Raw genomic sequence first — 26763 nt, forward strand, 5'->3', positions numbered from 1 at the left:
TACAATAGCACAATTGGTAACACTTTACATTTATGCATTTGGCAGATGTTTTTATCCAAAGTGACTTACAATGCACTTATTACAGGGACAATCCCTTTGGAGCAACATGGAGTTAAGTGCCTTGCTCAAGAACACAATGGGTGGTGGCTGTGGGGATCAAACCAGCAACCGTCTGCTTACCAGTTCTGTGCTTTAACCCACTACGCCACCACCACTCCTAAATGTCCAGTGTGTGTAACATGAACTTTACAATAATGTTATTTGTTAACATTAGTTAACAATATTAGGTAACATGAATTAACAATGAACAATACTTTTACAGCATTTATTAATCTAAGTTAATGTTAATTTCAACATACTAATAGATTTTAAAAATCAAAAGTTGTATATGTTAATACTATGAACTAACATGAACTAATAATGAACAATTCTATTTTTATTAACTAATATTGACAAAGATTAATAACTACTTTAAAAATAGATTGTTAATTGTTTTATCTTGATACCCAATACATGAAAACATGTTAACGAATGGAACCTTATTGTAAAGGGTTAACACACAATTTAATCTATATTTAGGCTATTGTGTCAAATTACTGCCTTTTTTTTTTTACAAATAAAAGAAAAAAGGAGAAAAAAATTGTCACTTCTCATAAGCATTCGTCCATCATCAGTGCTCACTTCAGTTCGACAGACCTCTGCACAGGCACATGACAAATTTCTCAGAAACGGGACATGATTTTTATAGACGTTAATTATACTGAAAGTGAAAATTACATTATACTGCATAAATAGAATACAATAAAGTAATATTGACCACTATTAGACAAATTTTATGGCTACAGTCACTATGTTAAGAAATATATAATCATTCACTCCAGCATTTGCTGTGAAGCTGGAGTATCATTGATTGTCATATTATATTAATTTATAATATCACAGGGCTATACTTTAGCTAGCAAAATGAATCAAAATAATTACATATATAATACAGTCGGAAACAGGGACTGGGACTTTGCTAAGCCAGTGCTGGTCTATGGCTTGTGAATATTCCCCCTCATTGTGGTCGATAACTTAAAATACACATTGTTCAACCCCTTCGTCATAATAGAAATAGTAAAAGAAATAGTTTCCGGCGCTGCGCCGGAAGTAAGTGTGCCCCCTGAGGCAAAACGTGGAAGTGACCATGCATAGAGTTCATTGCAGACTGACCACACTGTTGTAGTTAATAGGGCTGTGTATCACGAACAACATCACGATATGATGCGTATCATGATACCAAGGTCACGATATGATACGTATTGCGATGCGGGTCAATTTTGAATAAAATTTCTTTTGAGCAGAATTTAGTAACAGTAACATCTGTTTATTGTACACTGAATAACAGAATAGAGAACAGTCTACATTTTATGCCATTCAATACACAAAGTTCTAGTGTCAAATATTCTGGATCAAATGCTGAAGTGTGTGACATAAGGCTTAAGGATTAAACAACACTTAACACTTACACCATAAAAATATAAACTATAACAACTTAACCTTAACTTATTGTTCTCAAACTACTCATTTTTAAACTCCTATTATTTAACATTTTGGTTTCAAGTGCTGGAATGTGCACCTAACAAATTCAGTTCTTCACAAAATTAAATGTAGAAATCCTTGTATGTACTAGTTCAAGGCATTTTCAGATTTTTATTTAGAAACAGCAGTTGATCAACATGCTCCGGGTTAAGATCACTGTAATGAGTAGCTGTAATGATATCTGCAGCCATGGAGAACACCCTTTCTGCTGCAACACTTGAACCAGGAATACAGAGGGTGTATCTTGCGAAGTTTGACAGTAAAGGGAAAGCAGACTGGTGCTCCTTCCACCAGATGAGTGGATCCCCAGAAAGAGGTAATGGCTCTGTCTCTTTGTATTTCTTGACTTCATCCTCTGCCTGATTATACAGTGACAGAGGCAAATGTTGTCTTTTGGGAGGGTAAAATGCATTTCCAAATAAATCCTCAAGAGCACAGGAGGAGTCCACATTCTTTCTCTTGCAGGGTGGGGACAGATCTGTCTCTTCATTCTTTTGTTCTGGTTCATTGTTGGGATTCTGAAATAATCATAACATGACATTGTAGTTAATAAGTTCTGTAGAACTCATGTAGCCCATATTTTGTAGACCACATTCATAAATACACTGGAAGAGCATAACACATATAGGCAGTGTAAAATAATCTATGATAAGATTAAGTGAGAAGACATTAACTAGCATTAACTGATATAATTAACATTACCTAAATAAGTTTTCTTATAGTCTCACCCTCGCAAGTGAAATCGGCGATGCCTCCATTGCCATGTTGTAGTAGACTTCCTGTCTGTTCTCCTCTTTCAAAAAGGGCAGTTCTTCGAAACGTTGATCCAGTGCTGAGGCCATGTAAAGATGGGGCATTTTGCTCTCATATCTCTTCCCCAGATCTCCATATATGGCGATCTTCATGTCCCGCGTCACTGCTGAGTCGGTTGTTTCGATTCGAGTCCCATGACTTGACTGAGCATGCAAAAGTGCTAGGGGTTGAAACCGTAGGGGTTTTCTCCTTGGACATTACATGAGTTGCAACTTTAAGTGGCTTCAGGGCATTTATTACATCTTCAGCACAGGTTATGTCTGCTTCTGTTAATGTCCACAGATCTTTGGCATTTTTCTGCACCTCGGTTGAGAGTAAAGCAGCGCAAACTGCGGGCTGAAGCCTGTATTCTTGATAACACTGTATGGCTGTAAATCCTAACATATGAAGTGCATTAATGCATTCGTTATCTTTTGAGCATGCTGAGACATGGGTGGGAGTTTTGAGATGAAAGAATCAGGCAGTGTTGGTTGCTTCTGAGACAACAAGTGTGTGCTGCTACCTGTTGCAGCCAGGGCTGGTTGGTCTGGATGGTGTCTTAACATATGCAGATGGTGGCTCGTTGTGTTACCACAGTACTTAACTGTTGTTTTGCAATACTTGCATATTGTGTGAGTCATGTCTAATGCGTTACTCTCCGGTTTAGTTAAAAAGCCAAAATTCTCCCATATTTTTGATTATAGTTTTGCCGGCAGTCTGGATGGTGTCTTAACATATGCAGATGGAGGCTCGTTGTGTTACCGCAGTACTTAACTGTTGTTTTGCAATACTTGCATATTGTGTGAGTCATGTCTAACGCGTTACTCTCCGGTTTAGTTAAAAAGCCAAAATTCTCCCATATTTTTGATTATAGTTTTGCCGGCAGTGGCAAAATCCTCTCATCCATTTTTTAAATTAGTGCGCTGCTTCTGCTCACATTGCTAAAATGGTGGCCAACTGGCATTGTGCATGATAATTGGCTACCTTCAAAAGTGCGGTAGAATCTATATGGAAGCAGCTGTATCGATGTGCGCATCATCAGGAGTTTGTGACGATGTATCGTCGTATCGATATTCTGAGCACAGCCCTAGTAGTTAATGTTTCTAAATGTGTTTATTCTACTATTTTTTCATAACAAAATATGAATAATATATTTTTTTAGCGAGACTAGCTACAGTACATTGACCTAACCACAGTACATAAAGGGCTTAAGGTCTGGACCTCTAAGACTTACGTACAATTATAGACAAAGTTTTCCTCCAGTGTGAAATATGTTCTGTTTCAATTATGTTTGATCATAGGAACTGATATTAAACTGGATAATACATTTAATAGGTTCATAGAAATAAATAGGCTTTTAAAAGGGAGAGAAAAACTTCCTCTATCTTTTGTTGTTCACAATGACATCAACTACAAAAATAATGTCACTTGATACTTGTACATCATGATGGTGCCTCGGTGTGGAGCGCTCTTATTGTTTTGTTGTTTTTGTTTGTTTGTCCTGTGTTTAGTAATCTTTTTCCAGTCAGTTTTACCAGAGACGAACTGCTGAACATTCGACAGCTTATACCAGACAGACTTTTCCCGGTTTTTGAATATTCAGATGTTTTGTTGGACATTTTAGTTGGAGGCGCGGCTTTGTTGTTCAGGAGATGCAGGCAAGGGAGACGAGCAGGCACTCTGGTCAAACTCCATCGGCGCGGCCTTCGGACAGCCCTGCCGAGCATTCATCTTGCGAATCTCCGCTCTCTTCCTAACAAAACGGACAAACTACATCTCCTCACCCACACAAACAAGGACTTTTCAACCTCTGCTGCCTTGTGCTTCACAGAAACCTGGCTGAGTGAAGCCATTCCAGACAGCGCGTTACATCTGCCAGGCTTTCAGCTGTTCAGAACGGATCGCATTGCAGAGTTAATGGGGAAAACGAGAGGCAGTGGAACATGCTTTTACATCAATGAAAGTTGGTTTACAGATGTAACAACATTAAAGAGGATGTGCTGTCCTAATTTGGAAGCACTCTTTATTAACTGTAAGCCTTTCTACTCACCGTGGGAGTTTTCTTCATTTATTCTGGTGAGTGTGTATATCGCGCCAAACGCGTGTGTGAACACAGCGCTGCAACAGCTGACTGATCAAATCACAGACACGGAACAACAATACCCGGACTCAGTTATTATTATTCTTGGGGATTTTAACAAAGCAAATCTTACACGTGAACTGCCTAAATACAAACAGCACATTACATGTATGGGGCAGTGGTGGCTCAGCGGTTAAGGCTCTGGATTACTGACCAGAAGGTTGGGGGTTCAAGCCCCAGCACTGCCAAGATGCCACTGTTGGGCCCTTGAGCAAGGCCCTTGACCCTATCTGCTCCAGGGGTGCCATATCATGGCTGACCCTGCACTCTGACCCCAGCTTAGCTGGGATATGTGAAAAAAAAAAGAATTTCACTGTATATGTGCAAATGTATAATGTGTGATAAATAAATAAAGTTATAATTATTATAAATTATATTATAATTAATTCTAATTACATGCCCCACCAGAGACAGGAACATACTGGATCATTGCTACACAACAATAAAGGATGCATATCGCTCTGTCCCTAGAGCAGCTTTGGGACTCTCTGATCACTGTCTGGTTCATCTTCTTCCAACCTACAGGCAGAAATTAAAATCAACCAAGCCAGTAGTAAGGACTGTAAAGAGATGGACCAATGAAGCAGAGTGGGAACTACAAGCCTGCTTCGACTGCACGGATTGGAGTGTTTTTGAGGCTGCAGCCACAGACCTAGACGAGCTCACAGATACTGTTACATCATATATCAGTTTCTGTGAGGATATGTGCATTTCTACTAGGACTTATTTAAAGTTCAACAACGACAAACTGTGGTTTACAGCAGAGCTCAGGCAGCTTCGTCAGGCCAAAGAGGATGCTTACAGGGGTGGGAATAAAGTCTTGCACAATCAGGCCAGGAACACACTGAACAAGGAAATCAGAGTGGCTAAAAGAAGATACTCTGAGAAGCTGAAAAACAAGTTTTCAGCTAACGAACCTGCATCAGTGTGGAGTGGCATGAAACAACTCACAAATTACAGGACTCCTACCCCCAACCCTGTGGTGGACAAACAACTGGCTGATGACCTGAATGTGTTCTACTGTAGATTTGAAAGGCCCAATTTCACACCCCACACCCTCTCTGACCTTCACTTCACTTCACACAAACACCAACACCTCCTGCAACCCCTCTCCTCCCCCCTCCTGCTACTCAACCTGCACTTAAGATCTGTGAAGATGATGTGAGCCACATCTTTTGGAAACAAAAGACGAGGAAAGCTTCAGGCCCAGATGGAGTCTCACCAGCGTGTCTTCGATCCTGTGCTAACCAGCTGGCTCCCATCTTCACACAGATCTTCAATAGATCACTGGAGCAGTGTGAAGTCCTATTCTGCTTCAAACGCTCAATCATTATTCCTCTCCCAAAGAAACCAAAAATCACAGGACTTAATAACTACAGACCTGTCGCCCTGACATCTGTGGTCATGAAGTCATTTGAGAGACTGGTGTGGCCCACCTGAAGAACATCACTGGACCCTTTCTAGATCCCCTTCAATTTGCATATCGAGCAAACAGATCTGTGGATGATGCAGTCAACATGGGATTGCATCATATCCTGCAACATCTGGACAGACCAGGGACATATGCAAGGATCCTTTTTGTGGACTTCAGTTCGGCTTTCAATACCATCATCCCAGCTATACTCCAGAATAAATTACACCAACTCTCTGTCCCTATGTCTATCTGTCAGTGGATTACCAGCTTTCTGATGGACAGGCAGCAGGTTGTGAGACAGGGGAAACTCACTTCCAGCACCTGTACAATCAGCACTGGTGTCCCCCAGGGATGTGTGCTCTCCCAACTACTCTTCTCCCTCTACACCAATGACTGCATCGCCAAGGACCCCTCTGTCAAGCTCCTGAAGTTTGCAGAGGACACCACTGTCATCGGCCTCATCCAAGATGATGATGAGTCTGCATACAGAAGGGAGGTTGAACAGCTGGCTGTCTGGTGCAGTCAAAACAACCTTGAGCTGAACACACTTAAAACGGAGGAGATGATTGTGGACTTTAGGAGGAACACCCCAACACTGACCCTCCTCACCATTCTAAACAGCACTGCGGCAGCAGTGGAGTCATTCAGGTTCCTTGGCACTACCATCTCACAGGACCTGAAGTGGGAGACACACATTGACTCCATTGTGAAAAAAGCCCAGCAGAGGTTGTACTTCCTTCACCAGCTGAGGAAGTTCAACCTGCCACAGGCGCTGCCGATACAGTTCTACTCAGCAGTCATTGAGTCTGTCCTCTGCTCTTCAATAACTGTCTGGTTTGGTTCAGCTATGAAATCAGACATCAGAAGACTACAAAGGACAGTTTGGACTGCTGAGAGGATTATTGGTTGCCCCCTGCCCCCCATTCAAGAACTATACACTTTCAGAGTGAGGAAAAAGGCTGGAAAAATCACTCTGGACCCCACTCACCATGCCCATTACCTTTTTGAACTGTTGCCTTCTGGCCGACGCTTAGAGCTCTGAGCACCAGAACCGTCAGGAACAGAAACAGTTTTTTCCCTCAGGCTATCCATCTCATGAACAGTTAAATTGCCCCATTGAGCAATAACTATGTGCAATACACAGTATAGTCTTTTTTATATTTATCCAACACATCCAACCTCTTCTGCCATTTCATTACTATGAAAAATAAAATAAAAATTTGCACTGTACATAACAGATTTGTATTTGCACTGTACATTACAGATAACATTTGTATGAGATTGCACTACGTATGTGTATGTGTATGTGTGTATGTATGTACGCATGTGTATAACTATTTTTTATTTTTATTATTATCTATGTCTCGCTGCTGTTTTTATATTGTTTTTGTATTGTTGTACAGTGGAAGCTCCTGTCACCAACACAAATTCCTTGTATGTGTAAGCATACTTGGCAATAAAGCTGATTCTGATTCTGATTCTGATTCTGATACTTGAAAACCATGAACAAAACTATAAAAGAAAAAGCGACCCAGGCTACATTAAAAACAGGTTATGTTTTATTTTATTTTCCAGTTGAGAACCACTGCTTTATACTGTTCATATGAATACACACAAACATATACTGGATACTGTTTATACATGGATACATATGCACACATAGTGTAGAATAGTAGAGTATGTACGGCATGTTGCAAAATAAAACTCATTCATTTATAATGGCCCCTCGTGACCTCAAGAACACTCTCTGTGTGGCAGACAGATAAAGGCTGATCAGAAAGAACCTAATAACCCAGAGAGCTTTGGCAAAACACAAACACTGTTGGTGCAAGAGACTGAAGCTCTCTGACTAACTGCTTGGGTTTCTGAATGAGTGCTATTGTAGACTCCCTACCCTTCCTTGCCCTTTACAAAATAACAGATATGTGGAGTATGCATCTATACACACACACACACACACACACACACACACACATATAAGGGTGCTCCTCCCAAACTGTGTCTGTGCAGTATCAAGAGGGGTTATATAAACAGCAAGCAGATTAATAGATCAGTAGCAGGAGTTTAAGAATATGAAAGAACATTGTGTAGAAGAAAGGATACAAAAAGCATAAAGGAATTAGAGACAAAAGGAGGACAGCCACACCACAACACTTTGTGACCATTTACAGATGGACAGATAAAAAAGAGACAGAAACAGGAAAGGAGAGGAGAGACGGCCTAACTTTGACCCGACCTTGGTGGAACTAGAGACTTTGTTTGACTGTGGTTTGAGAATCGATTTGAAATCAGGTGGTTACTGTAGTTACCTGAGGCACAGATCTGGGGTTGTGCTTCCTTTCACACATTCTCTGTGACAGTGGATATTAGCCCTGCCAATCACTGTGTATGCATGTGTTTATTTGTGTGACTGTGGAACCTGGATGTTTTCAGTATCAGGGCTTGCTTACAAAACTGGCATGATCTGCTGTTCTGGGCTTTAAGAGACCAGTACAGAGGCTAAGGGTGTGCAATAAGGCTCATAGATCTCTGATCTTTAGGGATCAGGTTTGACGTTGTTGAGCTGTTTATGCATGTTTCGCCCAGGGTTCTCAGTTTAAGGAGCAGAGTATTTAATTATTAGCTTTATGTGATTGATGGAATTTTTAATTGCCTATGGAATGTTTGGGTTTAATTACTATTTAGTAACACAGTAATAAGCATGTAATAAACAAACTGAATTGTTTAGCACCTGCAAAGACATCAGTTCTTGTGTGCAGCCCTAAATTTGATTGAATGTGGTTGTTTGGTTTCTCAAACTTTAAAAGCAGTTCAGCTAATTTTGAATCTGGTGAAAACAGTTGGCAGACTTGATTGCACATTGATTTATGGTTGTTTCGGTGAGCCAAACTATGTTTGCAGTATCACATTGTCATGCTGGCACCGAGGTGTGCATTATGCAAAGCGAATCCCAGCAGGCCCGCTTAATCGCTGTTCAGAAACACAGACTGGGCACACAGTAACAGAGAAGTGACAGCAAGGTGTAGAAAACAAGAATAATAATTTATAAAAAGCTTATGTAACCAACAGCTTTTCTGGGATTTTTTTATGTGATGTGATATCAGAGAGTGTTCTTAGCTGGCTACAGTTATTTTATTAAAATATTTTCTTAATATGGCATGTAATATCATCTAAAATAACTAGTCATTAATGTTTGTAAAAATTTAGCTCAGTCTTTGAATGCTAATAAGTGGTTTGTCAGTATTAATCAGAAAGTTAAGTGTGGAAATTGCCATGCAACATGGGCGTTTTCTTACTCTGTAAACATGGAGATTGGACCGTTTTAATTAGCTGAGTTCAGTTGGGTATTATTGCATGTGATATTAGTGGCTTGAATTCTCAAATGCTGCTGCTTAAATGATTTAGTTAACCCTGCACTTAAAGCACATTGGTGTTTAATGTAATAATTTTGTTGCGGTTTCAGCTGTCGGGTGTGTGAGTGTGTGTGTTTTTGGTGAATTGTGCAGTCATCAACCACAGAGGCCTCATTGATCAGCTGCTGAGCCTCAATACACAATGGGACCAGACCAGCGATCTCTCCTCCTCTCCTCCACTCATTCTCTTCTGCTGCACTCCCTCATTCTGCTTTCCCTCTGCCGTGAGTCGTCACATTTTGTGTCTTCCTCTACTTCTCCATCAGTCCTTTTCTGTGTAGAAATCTTCTCAGTAATTTCTGGACACACCTTGAAATGAATCTTCCTCTCTATTTGTAACCTTATGAAACCCTTTCATAGCTACTTTCATTTCTCTTCATCTTTCTCATCTCTCTTTTCACTCTTCGTCTCAGTCTCTCCCTGTCTCTTTATTTTCGACAGTGCCTGTCTACTCGGACACTTTGCTCTCTCCTTCTCTCTCACTGCTCGCTCTGCCTCAGAGGAAGATAATTTATGGGAAGGTGTGAGTGAGTGTGAAGAGAGAGTGAGAGAGGAGGAAAAGGATACAGTAAGAAAATAATGGAGGCTGAGCCAGCTGGCAGATTTATGATTGAGGGATCAGAAAATGAATTTGGACTGGGGATGTGCAAAACTGCATGTTTTTACAATTGACAAGTCTGTGGGTTGCCTAGATGACTTGTCAACCAATTGGTTTCAAGGAAGCCCTGTTTAAGTAACTAGGCTGATGAGGTTCACCTCACCCTTTCAAAAGCCTTAAAATAATATGTGGTCAAAAACAGTGAGATGCAGTGAAATGGAACAGAATGCAGGTGTCTCGAGACGCATTTTTAAAAGTGGAACTTTTTTTAACTTTAAATGGCACCCTAAAAATGCCACACTCAAAAAAAGAGTGTAAGTCGCAATGCAAAGGCCAAAGACGTGCATGTGTATGGCTGTAGTGGCTGTACTTTAAATGGAATGAAATTAAAGACATAAGTTCTAAGTGAGGGTTTTTTGCTAAATAATATGGTGTGGTTCATTACACATATTGCGGCAGTTCCAAGGTGAAATATCCATTGTGGTGATAAAATGATGATCTGTTCTCCCATACAGATTTGTTTTTTAAGGTTAATTCTCTATCGAGTTTTAAAGCAACAAAATCTTCTTCCCTACCCTAAGTATTAAACCTAAACCTAACTAATAGTGTCATAAAATGAAATGTGAGAAGAAAAACGTAGTTGCTAAAACAGCCACGTAATTTTGTGGGGCTTCTATGACACTTTTGGCTCACGTGTCAATACACATGCTCGTACCCGGACTTTTGCATCGCAAGTGCAAAGCTGCGTAATTTGATCACACTCGAACAAGCTTGTTAATGTAATTGGTTACGTAATGCAAATGTTCAAATGTATCGCCTTATAAATCATGCGCTATAGTAAAAGTCTTTTGATGTCATAAGATAGCATTTTGTGAAGAACAAGGCAAAAAGTAAGTGTTTATGAACTGATATGAACTGATCTCTCATGTTACTGGTGATTTGTGTGAAAGTGAATAAAAGTCGTTGTTTTAGCACCTTTAGTGTTTATTTTACCAGGAAACTGCTGCAATACATAGAACAAGCTACGTGAAAATCAATTAGCAAAAATATAGGTATAGTAATGTGATTCTATGTGACCAGGTTGCAAATTGTCCAATATCTAATGCAAATCACACTGTCAGCATGCAAAAATATTTCTTTTAACTGCTGCTAAAAAAATATAAAGAAATATAAAAAAGAAATAAAATCTTCCTCACTAATCCACTAGTTGGTTGTTGGATGACTTTTTGACTCGTCGACCATTGTTACCGATACTAGTGTGGACCGGTAAAGTAGAGCAGTAAACCGAGAGCCTGCAGCTGAGAGGGAATTGTAAATACAACCAATAAAATAAGCAGAACACTGGGGAGAAAGTAAATGACTCTACAACAATGAGGGAGAATGTGAGTGAGCAAGAGAGGGTCGAAATGAACGCAAGCATGCACCCTGTAGGGAAGTAGATTTGACAGCAGCGTGGATGATAACCTCGAACTCACTGAGGGAGGATTGCTGTTAAAGAGAACAAGTATTCAAGAGAAACCTCAGAGCACTCGAGGAAAACTTTGATCAAGTTCTGATCTGATTCTGTGGTGTAATTGGAGTATTTCCCAAAGTATTTGCACTTAGAACTCAGCAAGGACATTGTTGTTGTTTATTCATTTAGGGACTTGCTTCCTCAGGAACATATGACAGATTGTCTCTCCTCTTTTCTTCTGACTTAATAACCAGCGGATTTGGGGTCCGGGGCCTCGTCACCAGGAGCAAAAGTGAAAATGTATAAAATCTCAGCAACAAAAGATCATTCTGTGTGTGTGTGTGTGTGTGTGTGAGAGAGAGAGAGAGAGAGAGAGAGAGAGAGAGAGAGAGAGAGAAGCAAGGACTGATAAAGAATTGGTCTTTAGACTTGGTAGAATTTGCTGTTAAGTAATTCTCGCCAATAAAGCATTTTTATTTTTTTTCCGGTTGAATGTGAGATGCTGGTGGGGATGGGAGCCAGGTTGGTTGAATGAGTAAGGGAAGGAATTGTGATGGTCTGTATTTCTGTGCTGGCTATAGGCAAACTCTCTCAGACTAGCCTGATGTAATTGCCCTGTAAATAAGCCCCCTTTGTTATGCTTGATTGCAAATATTGCAGCGCTTCGATACAACTCAGAAACAGCATGTCTGGAACACACTGGGGTCTCCACACAGAACCAAAACCACAGAACATACAAACAAACACATACATACAGAAACCGCAGAAACCAGGGACAGAATAACCTGGTAGAGAGAGGAAATGTAGAGAAATGAAGGGATGGAGAGAGAGAGCGGGGGATAAAATGGAGTGAGGAGAGGGAGATATGATTGAAATATGGTGATAGGACAGGGGAGCATAAAACATGAAGGTCAAAAGAATAGGGAGAGCGCGGCAGTTACGGCGAGGAGAAGAGATAAGGGAGGACAGGAGGGAAAAATCACAGATGAGGAGCAGATGAGATATGGAACTGGGAATGAAAGAATAAATGTAATAAATAGAAAATGAAATGTTAAAAGAAAAAGGTTTTTGGTACTTCAGGATAATTTTCGAATAGAGAAATGGAAAAGAGAGAGAAAATTGGAAAGCAGCGTGAGAATTGGGGGGGTGGGTGCTCTTGAAAGTACATATTCTTGTATTTTAACATGTACATTTCAACATTTTCAAACAATGTTTCTGTAAACACAACCTATGATTGGGTTAATCAAAGTGTGAATTTTAATTTGCTAATAAACACTTAATTGCACAGAAACTGCATTCAAATTGTGATGAGCTGACCGCAGCAACAATGGACCGCTCATTCCATTACGATTTATATTTGATGTTATATACATATATTTTTTGGAATTAAGTAAATAGGCTATAGCAGAAAAAAACTAAGTACTTTCCACATTGAATAAGTTAGTTTAAGTGTGAACTTGAAAATATTAAGTAAATTCTACATGTGTACTCAATTCAAACACGTAAAAATGAATGCTCTAACCTATAAGTAAATATTATTTATGATTGTTTGTTATTTTAACAATGCATCATCATATACCAATCCTAATGTAGAAAATCTTGTCATATTTATTTGCTATTTTGACTAAATGTCACTGGTAAATGAAATAAGTACATTTGACTTAACTTTTCCAAGCTGGTGTTTCAAGCATGCACCAGGCTTGAATAATTAAAGATCTTGCATCGTTTCAGTGTTTGAAAGTTGATTTACACCGTTTTTATTGTTGGTTTCGTTGTTATGTTTGGTAGCTTCTTATTTTGTGAAGTCTGAAGTTCATTTTCTACTCAAAATTACCCGTTCATGATTAAAAAATAATTATCTGTTGATTGTTACCTTCATCATTAAAGTTGATGTTGTTTAATAGATTACATAGAATGCATTAAGCTTTGTGCTACGTGACTATGTTAAAAACTCATTTAAATGCTAACACTTTTAAAAGCTTGGCTTAATTCAGTGCTACATTACTTAAGTAAAATGTACAAAAAAAGAGTATTGCAAAGTCAGCTTTACTTGAGAATTTCTAATTAAAGCCATTAAAAATTGCCTTTACTTGAAAATATGGTCTGTTAAATTTACTTGCAATTTCTGTGTGGAAATTGTTTTCTAGTTGTTGTTGTTTTTTTGTTTTTTGTTTTTGTTTTTTTTAAAGTAAATCCAACTTTTTTTGTGTGTGTGTAGACAAAACATGACATGTACTCATCACTTTATTATAGATGTCCATTTCGCCAAAAATATCACACAAAACTGAAGATTCTGTCATTATTTACCTACCCTTATGTTGTTCCTAACCAATGTGACTTTATTTCTTCCATGAAACACACAAAAGGAGATGTTAGGCAGAATGTTAGGGACTTACAACCTCAGTTACCATTCACTTCCATTGTATGGGAAAGAGCAGTGTCAGCATTCTTCTAAATTTATTCTCCTGTGTTCCACGGAAGAAAGTCATACAGGTTTTGAATGACATGAGGTAGAGTAAATGATGACTGTATTTTCATTTTTGCATGAACTATCCCATTAAGATAGGTTTAAAAACAGATTGTGGCATGAAAATATCATATAGAAATTATTTTAAAAACTGTCCCTTCCTGAAAGTCACTGCATTATTCACATACTGTAGGAAGGCATGAAGAAAGAATGGAATAATGAACATCAAAGAGTGGAACAAAGAGACAAGAGATGGATGTTCAGTCCATATTGTCCTCTCTTCACTTTTGAGTCTTCTGCATGCCCTTTTTTTACTCTCACCCTCTCTTTCACTCCCTCTCTCTCTTCCCCGGACAAAGTTGGATGATTATACTGCAAGGCTGAGCTGCAAAACAAATCCCATTTTCTGAAGGAAAGAGATGGAAATAAACAGGGCCCTCGCTGAAGAGACAGCACAAAGGGAGGGAGAAAGAGAGAGAGAGAGAGAGAGAGAGAGAGAGATGATGTTGATGATGATGATGATGACGAGGAGGAGGAGGAGGAGGAGGAATTCATGGCAAGGAGATAAAGAGGAGGAAAGTTAAGAAAATGTAAAGTAGAGGAGACTAAAAGGAAAAGTTTTGGAGAGGTTACATGCCTTGAAGGGAGAGGAGAAAACCAGAGAGAGAAAGCAAGGGATGAAAGCAGTTACAGAGGAAGAAAGAGCTTTGTGTGGGTTAGGGAACCAAGGAGGAGAAAAAGAGGGGGGAAAGAAGAAAAAAAAAGAGGGCTTGATGTAAAAGAGGAGGTGGGGGAGCATGTGTAGGTGTGAAAGAGGGAAGAAATGAGATTAGTGTGGAAAAGCAGGCAGTAGGAGAGAGAATTATGAGTTTTAGAGAGGAACAGAAAGCAAAGTGAAGAAAAGAATCGAGAAGAAGTGCAGAGGATAGAAATGTGCAGGATTGAAGAAGAGCAAAAGGGAGCTGGGAGAGAAAAGAAAGGCCAGGAAGATGGTGACAGATCAGGATAATAAGGAAAAGAAGAGATTTGCAAAGGATTATGTATTATGGCTTGAATGTTTTTAACTGGATATGATTGGCAGACAGTGAGAAGTAATGGAGAGATAATATTAATTTTAGACCAGAGTGAAAGAGGAAGAGGATAAGATGCATGTGTGTAAAAGATTGAAGCAGTCTGTCAGCTTTTCCACCAAAACAGCTCACTGATTATCTCAAAACACCAGTAAACACACAAACAGTACACAGTAGGTTAAGGTGACATAAGTCAGGTAGCTTTAGCTTTTGGAGAGGCATGGCAAGAAATACAAAACAAGAGAAAGAGAGAGAGATCAAGTTACTCGAGTTATGAAGATATCATGCGCTTACAGTGTGAGGGTTAAAGACTGAAGTGAAATTGGATTACAGGAGAGAATCAAAGAAAGTCTTAATGTCTTGATAGCACAAGATTGTTAAACTCTGACATGAATCTTTGGGGATGTCTTGATCCTCTGACTGGATATCTGCTTTTTGATGGTTCTAAATGTGAATAAATGACTGCTGTCTGTGTGTGTCTGGTGTATTTGTAGGCGCCTTGTGGCTTGTACACTACAATTCATCTGAATAATCTTGAGAAAGATAGTTGCTCATGCACCAGCCCTGTATCTTGCTTTCTACCAACTCTCTAAATTCAGCTTACCTACAAAGCATAACTCACTACAGCTTCCCTAGGACCATTACACTGCCATTATACATTCTTGTTTATTTATTCACCCATGATATTTATTTATTTCCTCATTCATTCTGAAATGATTGCCCTTTTTTTCAAGGTAAAGGTTCAGTAAATAAAAACTTTTTTGCTCTGTTCCTAAAAGGACAGTTCCTATGTATTGATAGGTCACCCTCATCTGGCCAAAATATGAACTGCGCCTCCCCGGCCATCCGACCCACAATTTACTTTATTTATTCACTTTTCAGTGTCAATATGACGGTCTGTTATCAATCGCTTTACTTTCTCACATAATCCAATTCTAGCATGCTGACTGTTTTATTATGGCTTCATTCTAGGAGGCTCAAGATTAATCCATCTCAGGAGGTGTCGTTTTTGTGTTTGCCTGGCCGTTGGTACTCATAAACTTCTGTGTTCACAATGCAGATATGACCATAAACAACTCTCACACAAGTAGTAAAGATCAAGCTTGTGTAGCGAGTTCAACCAACCCTTCGCTATTTTCCTCACAGCTGTGAATCTGTCCAAACGCCACAGCTTTCTCTACATCTCTGTCTCTATCTGTCTTACACTTTTTCTCTTTCTGTCCCCCATCAGTGAGTTGGCAGCCTTTTCGAAATGCTGTATTGGCATCATGGCATGCTCCCTTCCTTTCGTGACATTTGTTTTCCTGTTGAAATCCCTTCATTTCAGTAATTTACATGAAAAGGAGACAGCTGGCATGCGACAGAGTGCATTTAACGGATGCTCAATTTGCCGTGTTATGTTTGACTTCTCAATGAAATGCATTTAGATACTTTTGTCTGGAATTTGGCCACTTCCAGTTTGGTTAGGTTTGAATTCGGTTTTTAATTGCCATCCATGCATTCACAGGGCTTCTCTTGATGTATAGTGCTGTTGGAACAATTAAGAGCCATTAAAACAATGGCGGCCGAGTCCGCAGATGCCCAAGTGCTGAGTAATAACAGTCATTAGAATAATAATTGGGATAGCAATGGCGGTGCCGATTGTCGTGATATGAATCACAATATTGATGTGGAGAACAGAAATAATAATGGCCACAATTACAATAGCAATTGTGCAAAATTCTGGGACGTCCTCAATCACTGTCTCTCAATTTCCTCCCTTTTCTCTCCTCTTTCTTTCAGCTCAATACCTCACCTGTCAATGTTTTATTAACCCGCTCTCCCTCTGCTGAATTTAAGACAAGGGTACTTTGAAATAGATAGAGCCTGACAGAATTAAATTTAAATGAAGCCAGACGAGTGGGCCAATGGGTGACAGAGGATTCGGTCTCGCGCCTTTACAGACTGTTCTTTATTTTCCTCCTGAACTTGATGTAACAGGTCCTCATGTAACAGTCCTAATTATTTCTCTCAGAGACCTCCTGTCTCTGACCTATAACAAGGAGCTGCTGATAAGAGATTTGGAGACAATATACTTCTCCACATTATATTATGTCTTAGTGTGAAATGAGTGTACAAAATACACTCTTTCAGCTATTGGTTCCAAGTGGCCCCCAGAAAACTCTTAAAAATGTCTGTATTTCATTGCATTAAATTAAAGCAATATCACACTAGCAAGAGTGCTGTATGGCCCTACATCAGCACAGCTGTGATTCGGCCACATGCAGGTCGCAGGTAATCACAGCCATGCTGATTTAGGGCCATACAGCACGATTGCGAGTGTGAAACTGCTTTTATACAACAGTTCAACAAACAAGTAAATAAAAAAAATGAGGAAAAACTAAGGACTGCAACAAAAAAATAAAAAACGCACTTGTGCATGGAACTACTTTCTTACGCCATGGATCAGGATCTGCCATTGCTAGTTCAAAAGATGCACCCAAACCTTTGTTACGAATTCAAAACGTCACTTCAGAACTAGTAACGACGGCAGTTTTTAACATTACTAGAGAAACAAGGGTGTGTTTGAGAGAGAGAGAGAGAGAGAGAGAGAGAGAAAGAGAGAGAGAGAGAGAGAGATTGATCATGTGTAGTAAATAGTAAAGATTAACAGTAAAGCTATAGCTGTAGCATGAATAAGAAGCTGGCAAAAAAGAAGCTGGATTCAGCCTCATGTGTTAGTCAGCTTGCTGAAGATAATGTAATTTTGGTCAAATACATCCTATTTTTGTAAAAAATAGCCGTCCCATCGGGGTCCGCCCTGAGAGTTTCCCGGTAGCCACTTTTTTTCTCTTCTCTGCCATGTTGAAAGTTGACATCTTCTCCCAATGCGGAAACTCCAGTAGGTAAGCACCTTGAGTATGTGTGATATCTTTGTCTGTTGTGTCTCTCAGCTGTAATAAGCCTGAATGCTGAAGCTGTTAGTTTAACTTTTTTTCCCAGCTGTAGTGTAATAGTAATCTGAGAGATCATGGAGCAAGAAACAATGCAGATGACTTCATAGAAACCGCTCACTGACTGGCAGCGCTGACTCAAATGAACGTGGTCAACTCGACTGGCTCACAACACAAAAAAAATGGTCTTTTCTTGCCACCTGCTGGCTAAAATCTAGGGGAAAATGTCAAAGGGAAAAATGAAAAGACAAATCTAGCTGCTTTTAACAGATTCACTTCCGTGAACTACTCATTTCTGCAAGCCTGCATAGGGCACCAACCCTGTTCGGGGAACACTCAGCGTTTCTGATACCGCCCCCAATCCACTATGTATAGTGCACTATTTTGGGTGTCCACCATTTTTTAGGAGTGTCTGAATTCAGAGTGAGCCACTCATTCCCTAGTTTTGTTCACTCATTTTTTACCCACAATGCACTCTAATTTTAAATGTACACTCGATGGTTAATTGCCCATAATCCCCCGTGGGGAAGATGTACAAGCTGGGAGTTTACTGCTTCCTTCACTCCTGCAATGTTTTATTTCATGCTGAATGTATTAAATAACTTTCTGACAAATCATTACTTGATTAAAATAACATAACATATAGAGAGGCAAAACATACAGATACATTTTAAAATGTACTCTTTATTTATTTAGAATTTTGCCATTAAGCTGAATAATTCTTTGTTTTAACTCAGGAGACTGCACGGAGTGGAAATAATAATTCTGTGGATGATTTAAATATTCTGTCATAACATTTAGGTTATGATAATTTGATCGGATGAGGGCGCTATGCACCCAGAAATGCTACCCAGCTTGTATTGGAGATACTAAAGTATAACAAATAAATGCAATAATGTACATTATACAAAATTTTTTACTCTTTATATTAACATATATATTATTCGACATACGATGGCCTCGGGCCCGCACATCTCTCACGTGCGCCTCATGCGCCTCGTACCCAGCAGAAATGCTGTCTGTTCGCGCTCCAGTTGTCAATCACACAAACGGCAGAGCAAAAGGCATTTACACTTAACTTGGATGTTTACATGGATTTATACAGTTAATCAGCCCGAAGTAGCTGCCATAGTTGCCAGTGTGGGGTCGTGGGGTAAATGCGGCAGTGATGGACTCGGCTTGAGTGACAGTCTGTGACAGCGCGTGCAGCTGTGTGAACTTCTGCTGTCGTAAAAGTCCCATTCAGTAATCTCTCAATGAATCACACATTAATTCAAATTAAACCCAGTAATGTAATGACTGGAACACCACCCATTATAACGAAGTAAAAGTACATTTTTTTCAGTAGAAATTTACTTGAGTGAGAGTAAAAAGTACCCACTGTTAAACCTACTCTAAAAGTACATTTTTTATCAAGTAAATGTTATGGAGTAAATGTAGCACATTACTACCCACCTCTGGTTAGATCCGATCAATTCCCCTCAAGTTTACACAGTTTCCTAGCAGAGTAACCACAGGTGTAGTTCATCACAACTATGGGTATTTTCTACAAAGTGTGACAACCAGAAAGTGTACTTAATTTTGAACAATATATCTATTGTTTTATAATTTTAGACCTAACAAACTTCTTTTTAGTAATGTTATAATTGAAAAGTGTTTCTCCTACTTGTCACTTGGTTTGATATTTTGTTTTCTAATGCAGTGACATTCATAAATGTTTTAAGTGTGCTTTCAGCATCCAATCACTTTTGGGGCCCCTTTAATTACAGACTCCTGTTGTTTACAAAATTCCAGCAAAATGCAGCAGACCTATACACTGCAAATGTGAGTGATAATCATCACAGTTGGCTCATCCATCATCCTTACAGCAGCTTGTTTCTCAGTCTTGATCCTGGAGGACCCTAGCGTATCTAACACACTTGATTCTACTGATTAGCTCATTAGTAGAAACTCCAAGACCTGAAATGGGTGTGTGTGGGGTCCTCCAGGACCAGACTTGAGAAACACTGCCTTACAGCATGTCTATAACATCAGATATCATGCCAAACAGCCACTATGAACATGTCAGACATCTTGTCCTACCTCGGTGAATGCAGAGATAGAGAGGGGACAGGTCTCAGCAAATCAGCCAATGTGACAATTTTACCCTAGAGATCTGTCATAGTGATGTCATGTGGCTGAGTCACTGATCTGTTGAAGAACTTAATGCCTTGGTGTCAGGCTTTAGAATCATTACCGTCCACCAGAGACAGGCTCTCAATACAAACTAATGATGTGCTGTGAGTTTCTGCAACATGCTCAGGCCAGTGGTGATGACCTCATCTTCAGCATTCTCTGTACTGCTAAAATATCAACAGTCCATGTTGGCTGCAGAGTGTCACCCATAACATGCAGGGAAATGCACACCACAAGCACTGTTGCATTCAATCGGCCATTAAGATGTGTTGTGTTTAGATTTAGCATGGCAAGTGCCATTAGTGATGTTCTGTGTTCTCTGCGTATGACTGATCTCATTGAGTTCATTCCCGAAAAAGAGCTGTCATTACCACTGCTCTCATGAGCTGAGTGTCAGCCTGAGCAGATGAAAGAGAGTAGAGTGTAAGCCCACAGAAATGGACAAATATAATGATGCTATTGATCATACCAGCACTTAATTAGGACCCTTTTCTTGCCTTTTTTCTCTCCCTCACTGCCTCTGTCGATCAGTCTGTCAGTCTCTCACAATTTTTATCTTTTTCGCTCTGTCCTCTTCTGCATAGTTCACACTTTTAAGAACAAAAGGTAGTTACGTGAGCTAGGTGTTAATTGGTCACTGAGGCATTGCTGTCTTCAGAATCACTAAATTTTTTCTCCTCCTGTCCATCAAAACTTCTATCAATGATTTATTACATTAAATGAGAGTTCTCTATTAACTGTCTATTCCTCACACTTTCTCTCTCTGTCTCTCAGCACGGGGCCAGGCGGTACAGGCTGAGAACGTGACAGTGCTGGAGGGGGGGACGGCACAGATCTCCTGTCGTCTCCAGAACTATGATGGCTCAATCGTGGTCATCCAGAACCCACGCAGACAAACACTCTTCTTCAATGGAACGCGAGGTGAGCTCATGTGCTACAGTTTTCACAACTCTAACAGTAAATTGACTTAAGACCTCTATTCTATTCCCATAAACATGACATCACCCAAAGTTTTCTAATAATGGTGTTTTGTCATAATTATTTCATTATGCCTACTGCCACGACTGCTGTTTAGCTTGAAAATTGATTATGCTGGGATATTCAGGGCCAATTAGTCAGATATTATAATAGGAGAAAAAGAGACTTCCTTTAAATCACTTCACTGATTTTGCCATTTAACTGCTATTTATACTACAGAATATGCCATAAAGTGTCTGAAGTCAATGAAACAAATTTCAATTAGCAAACATAATTGTATCATATTGCTTAACAGATCATTAGTTTATCTCATAGTTATACAGAAAATATAGTTACAAATGTATTTGAACTTTGATTAATGTTTTATATATATATATATATATATATATATATATATATATATATATACAGTCTGAGGCTACATTGAAAATCTGGGATTCAAAATCCAATTTAAACCTGGAAATAAACACAAAGTTTTAGGATTTTGAAAGATTGAAGGAATATTCCAAGTTCAATACAGATAAAGCTCAATTGACAGCATTTGTGGCTACAAATCTGGATTACAGTGAGGCACTTATAATGGAAGTGGATGGGGCCAATTTTAAAAGGGTTTAAAGGCAGAAATGTGAAGCTTATCATTTTATAAAAGCACTTACATTAATTCTTCTGTTAAAACGTGTATTATTTGAGCTGCAAAGTTGTCTAAATCATCATTATTACAGTCATTTTAGGGTTTATTGATATTGTATTGTAATGGCAACAAAGTTGTACTTAATACACTAAAATCATGTTAACATGTACATTGTTTATGTCTTGTGGCTATAGTTTTAAAACAAATCGTATTTTAATGTTTATGTTTGGCCCCATTCACTTCCATTGTAAGTGCCTTGCTGGAACCCAGAGTTTTGCTTTTTTTAAAGAAAAAAGGTTTTATGTTATATTCCGTTTATAACCATTTTATCACATTTAAGCCTCTAAAAAATGTAGGGTGACAAATTAATTTTAAAAAGTACAATTGTAATTTTCTTTAATGTTGAAATTGCATTTGTAATTATATGAGCTGTCACTGTTGGAAATTTCATATCAACTACATATTTTAACACAAATTATTAACAAGTTAAAACCTAAAAATTAAGCAGAATTACACATATAACAAATAAAGGCTTGTATTATGAAAAAGTACAGTGTGTCATAGCTGTCTGAATGTGATCTGCCAGGTCCAATTTACCTCCACGGGTGTCAGAAAAAAATGAACATTTAGAGTGACTGATAAAACACCTCACTAGCATTTTCATGTAGTAAAAGGGTGCTGTAGACTCACACCATTAACTCTTGGTGAAAAATAATTTCTGTGCTCCCACACGTTATCCATTTTAATCGACTCTTCTCAGTAGCTTCAATACAAACAGGAAGTTAGATGACAACATTTGGAAAATGGAGCGCGGAAAAGGGGCGGGGCTGAATAAGGTGAATAGGAAGTACCAACTTATTTATTACTCTTCTTTGACACTCAGTTGTTCAGACACATTCCTTATCATTAATGGCTCTCTTGCAGTGTTGGAAAGTGGTAAATATGTTAAACATAGCCTTGGAGTCCGTGCAAGCAGTAGAGCAGTCTCCTTTAATGCTAGTTAGCTTTTATCATCTTTGGAATATATTCCTACTGGTGCCATCAATCTTTTTGCGATCCTTTTAACTGATTACATCTTTTCTCAATTTTTTTTTTTAAAGATCCTTTTATGTAATAACCTTTGTTTTTCTCTCTCCCATCTTTCACTATTACTCAAATTTGAAATCCTTTTAAGTGATGGCTTTCTTTCACCCACATTTTACATGCTATGTACTGTCCTCTTATCCTTTCTTTTGTAACCCTTGCCTCAGAAAAGAACTCAGAAAGCTTACGAAATTTGGTGACACAGAAACAACCTCAAAAGCTGAAATAGTATCCATGATTTCTGCTCTTACAAGTGAACAAAATTGGACATTTTGTAGGTGCTAAATCACTCCTCTTCTGAAGCATTTACAACACTATATCCACTCACACTTTTTTACAATCTTCAGGCTTTTTATATCTGTGGATTCTATACTGTGTCCATGTCAGCTCCTGGTTGCCCTTACCGCTTGAGTGCTCTGGCCTCAATACTTGGAGAATCACAAAATGAAATCTTCTGCTTGCTAACTAATGAATCCCAATAACAGTCTTTTAGTTGGCAGCAGGGCATAAATATCCCCAGCCATCATGAATACAATGGCCTATCAGCATTTGCCCTTTCCATAAGATTCATTCAGATTGGCTAGATCTGCACGGTATGTAAATGAGGCGGGATTAAAGGTGACACCAGCCTGGACAATGCTTTGACATTTCCCTGCCATTTAGCATGAGTGAGAGCATTTATCTCCTACTGGCAGTCTTTTTTCCCTGTCGTGTAGAACAGGAATAGAGTGAAAAGATACACATGTCATGAAAGTGTGCTCACCTATTGAACAAGCCACTCATTCACTCACTCACTTGTTCAATATATCACTCTCTCTTTCACTTAGTTAATACTAACTCTAACTGATACTAAAAACTATGTTTACTTGTTCTACTCTATTATTAAATGTAACTCCTCTTAGAGCTTTCAAGCTACATCCACCAAACGTGGCACAGACCTTCAGACTGTTCTGACTTAAGGCCCCTATATACTTCATATGAAATCAAAGAACGAATAGGTGTGATGCCATTTAGAACAAAATCTGACCAAAACGGTGTTTTTGAGTTTGTTTTGGTGGTTCATAACGTCCTGGTTACTTGCGTAACCTCTGTTCCCTGATGGAGGGAACGAGATGTTGTGTCGATGTAGTGACACTAAGGGTCACTCTTGGGATCCCGAGACACCTCTGGTCTTTGATAAAAGGCCAATGAAAATTGGCGAGTGGTATTTGCATACCACTCCCCCGGACATATGGGTATAAAAGGAGCTGGTATGCAACCACTCATTCAGGTTTTGTGCTGAGGAGCCAAGACAAGGTCCCGGCCATTTCAGCGGGTAGTTCAGCATTGTGGCAGGAGGGACACAACGTCTTGTTCACTCCATCAGGGAACGGAGGTTACGCAAGTAATCTGTCACTCACTCGACTTTGTGTTGATGTAGTGACACTAGCGGTCCCTATATGAAATGCCGCAACTGGCTGAACTGTGTTATGTGAACTGACGGTGTGTAATGGGCAGACCACTGTGTGCCTCGTAGCAGCACACCAGGCTGACACGTAACCTCGCCCAAAACTGTTATGAGTGTCGAACGGCCCTTTGGGGACAAGTCGACTACCCAAAAGATAGAGACAGGCTAGCCCAGTCATGGCCTCTTATCCCCTTTTTTTCCATCTCCCCAAAAAAAGGGAATTAACCGACTGGGGCCACCAGGTCTAGTCGAGGGGGTGTCCCTCCCAAGGGGAAGACACCGCGGAGACCACACCCCGCCCGGGGGGGGGGGGGGTGTATTTAAGTGGAAATACGTCACATGGTCTTGCCGAGCTTTGTTGGAAGTATGCCATGTGGAGAAGTCCCATGGTAGGTCCTACTGTACGGGGGAGGAGTTACTACAAGCATGGTGACTGGGGCAGAGGGGCCTCTGCCCAAGGAAGATGCAGTTTACCAACAGGGAAACGAATTAGCGGAAGATACACGTCGCATGGGGTTACCTACGGGGAACCACCACATACGGAGCACCTACCCCAGTACAGGGCTTAGTTAGCATGTGTACTGAGCTGGCAGCAAGTTTCTCCGTAAACTCATCTGCCACAGGGCTTGGATGAAATCAACCAGGGAAAACAGTTTGTGAACACTACTGGGAGTCAACGGCGCACGTCTTCAGCTTAGGGGAGGTGAAAGGCGCTATGCGCAAGCGATACACCCGGCCGGCTGTCCTGGACTTACCTGCTTGTGCATGCCACTACACGGGACTAAACCGGTTCCACCCGGAGATTGTAGAACCTCGCAAAGATGTTGGGTGTTGCCCAGCCTGCTGCTCTGCATATGTCTGTTAGAGAGGCGCCCCTGGTCAAGGCCCAGGAGGCCGCTACACCCCTGGTAGAATTGGCCCGTAGCCTGGTACGTCCTGGGCATGATATGCCATAGTTATGGCGTCAATGAACCAGTGGGTGATCCTCTGCTTGGAGACAGCGCTTCCTTTCCGCTGTCCACCAAAGCAGACAAAGAGTTGCTCAGAGACTCTAAAGCTCTGTGTGCAATCCAAATAGATACGTAAAGCGTGCACCGGACACAGCAACGTCAGGGCTGGGTCTGCCTCCTCCTGGAGCAGTGCTTGCAGGTTCACCACCTGGTCCCTAAAAGGGGTCGTGGGAACCTTGGGCACATAGCCCGGTCGGGGTCTCAGGATCACGTGAGAGTAGCCCGGACAGAACTCCAGGCACGTTTCGCTGACAGAGAACGCTTGCAGGTCTCCTACCTTCTTGATGGAATTGATTGCAGTCAGGAGGGCAGTCTTCAAAGAGAGTTCCTTAAGCTCAGCTGACTGCAAGGGCTCAAAGGGGGCTCTCTGTAGACCCTGAAAAACTACAGGGAGGTTCCATGAGGGAACGAGGCATGGTCTGAAGGGATTCAACCTCCTGGCGCCTCTCAGGAACCTGATGATCAGGTCATGCTTCCCTAAAGACATACCGTCCACTGTGTCATGGTGTGCCGCCCTTCCAACCTCTCCTGCAGGAAGGAAAGCACCAATTTGACTGCACATCTCTGGGGGTCTTCGCATCGGGAAGAACACCACATAGCAAACAGACGCCACTTAAAGGAATAAAGGTGCCTCATAGAGGGGGCCCTAGCCTGAGTGATCGTGTCTACCACTGCTGGTGGTAGACCGCTTAAGTCTCCTGCGTCCCATCCAGGGGCCAGACATGGAGATTCCAGAGGTCTGGTCACAGGTGCCAGATGGTGCCCCGTCCCTGAGAAAGAAGATCCTTCCTCAGGTGAATTTGCCGGGGGGGGGGGGTCTGTCGCGAGGAGCGTGAGGTCCGAGAACCACGTCTGGGTGGTCCAATAGGGTGCTACCAGGACGACCTGCTCCTCGTCCTCCCTGACCTTGCACAGGGTCTGTGCAAGTAGGCTCGCTGGGGGAAACGCATATTTGCAAAGTCCAGGGGGCCAGCTGTGTGCCAGCGTGTCTATACCGAGAGGTGCTTCGGTCAGGGCGTACCAGAGCGGGCAGTTTGAGGGTTTTTGGGAGGCGAACAGGTCTACCTGTGCCTGCCTGAATCAACTCCAGATCAGCTGGACCACCTGAGGGTGGAGTCTCCACTCTCCCCTGAGGGTAACCTGCCGTGACAGCGCGTCCGCTGCAGTGTTGAGGTTGCCCGGGACATGAGTGGCTCGCAGCGACTTGAGGTGCTGCTGACTCCAGAGGAGGAGACGGCAGGTGAGTTGTGACATACAGCGGGAGTGCAGACCGCTTTGACGGTTGACATATGCTACCGTTGCCGTGTTGTCTGTCCGAACTATCATGTGCTTGCCCTGGGTCAACGGCCGGAACCTCCGCAGGGCAAGCAGAATTGCAAGCAACTCAAGGCATTTGATGTGCCAACGCAGCCGCGGGCCTTTCCATAAGCCGGCGGCTGCATGCCCATTGCATACAGCGCCCCAGACCGTATTGGAAGCGTCTGTCGTAACTACGATGCGCCTGGAGACCTGCTCTAGGGGAATGCCTGCCCGTAGAAACGTGAGGTCAGTCCAAGGGCTGAAGAGGCGGTGACAGAT

The 26763-nt window shown here is 40.8% G+C and overlaps 2 protein-coding genes across 5 annotated transcripts in view; one reads left to right on the plus strand and one right to left on the minus strand.

The window, feature by feature from the left end:
* The window catches only part of LOC127453706 (cell adhesion molecule 4-like), a 256812-nt gene that overhangs the window by 158234 nt on the left and 71815 nt on the right, over positions 1-26763 (plus strand). For 2 of the 4 annotated variants that reach the window (XM_051720304.1, XM_051720307.1), the window contains exons 1-2: positions 7979-9564; positions 20811-20957. In XM_051720304.1, coding sequence (XP_051576264.1) covers positions 9483-9564; positions 20811-20957 — 229 coding nt within the window. In that variant the 5' untranslated portion in view covers positions 7979-9482. Of the gene's footprint in view, positions 1-7971; positions 9565-20810; positions 20958-26763 lie in introns of those variants that run through there. The other 2 variants (XM_051720308.1, XM_051720306.1) reach the window with 2 other exon arrangements.
* Positions 1237-2439, minus strand: LOC127453711 (E3 SUMO-protein ligase ZBED1-like). Its single transcript, XM_051720316.1, has 2 exons — positions 2310-2439; positions 1237-2099 (listed from the first exon to the last, which is right to left on the minus strand). The coding sequence occupies exons 1-2, from the start codon at positions 2436-2438 to the stop codon at positions 1674-1676; spliced, it is 555 nt and encodes a 184-aa protein (XP_051576276.1). The 5' UTR covers position 2439; the 3' UTR covers positions 1237-1673.

The sequence above is a fragment of the Myxocyprinus asiaticus genome, chromosome 16 (assembly GCF_019703515.2).
Source record: "Myxocyprinus asiaticus isolate MX2 ecotype Aquarium Trade chromosome 16, UBuf_Myxa_2, whole genome shotgun sequence".
In the NCBI taxonomy this organism is placed as follows: domain Eukaryota; kingdom Metazoa; phylum Chordata; class Actinopteri; order Cypriniformes; family Catostomidae; genus Myxocyprinus; species Myxocyprinus asiaticus.

Coding starts and splice junctions, on each gene's coding strand:
- LOC127453711 (XM_051720316.1), bottom strand. CDS start 2,438: ATGCCCCATCTTTACATGGCCTCAGCACTGGATCAACGTTTCGAAGAA. Junction 2,100..2,309: donor CGCCGATTTCACTTGCGAGG/GTGAGACTATAA, acceptor TGATTATTTCAG/AATCCCAACAATGAACCAGA.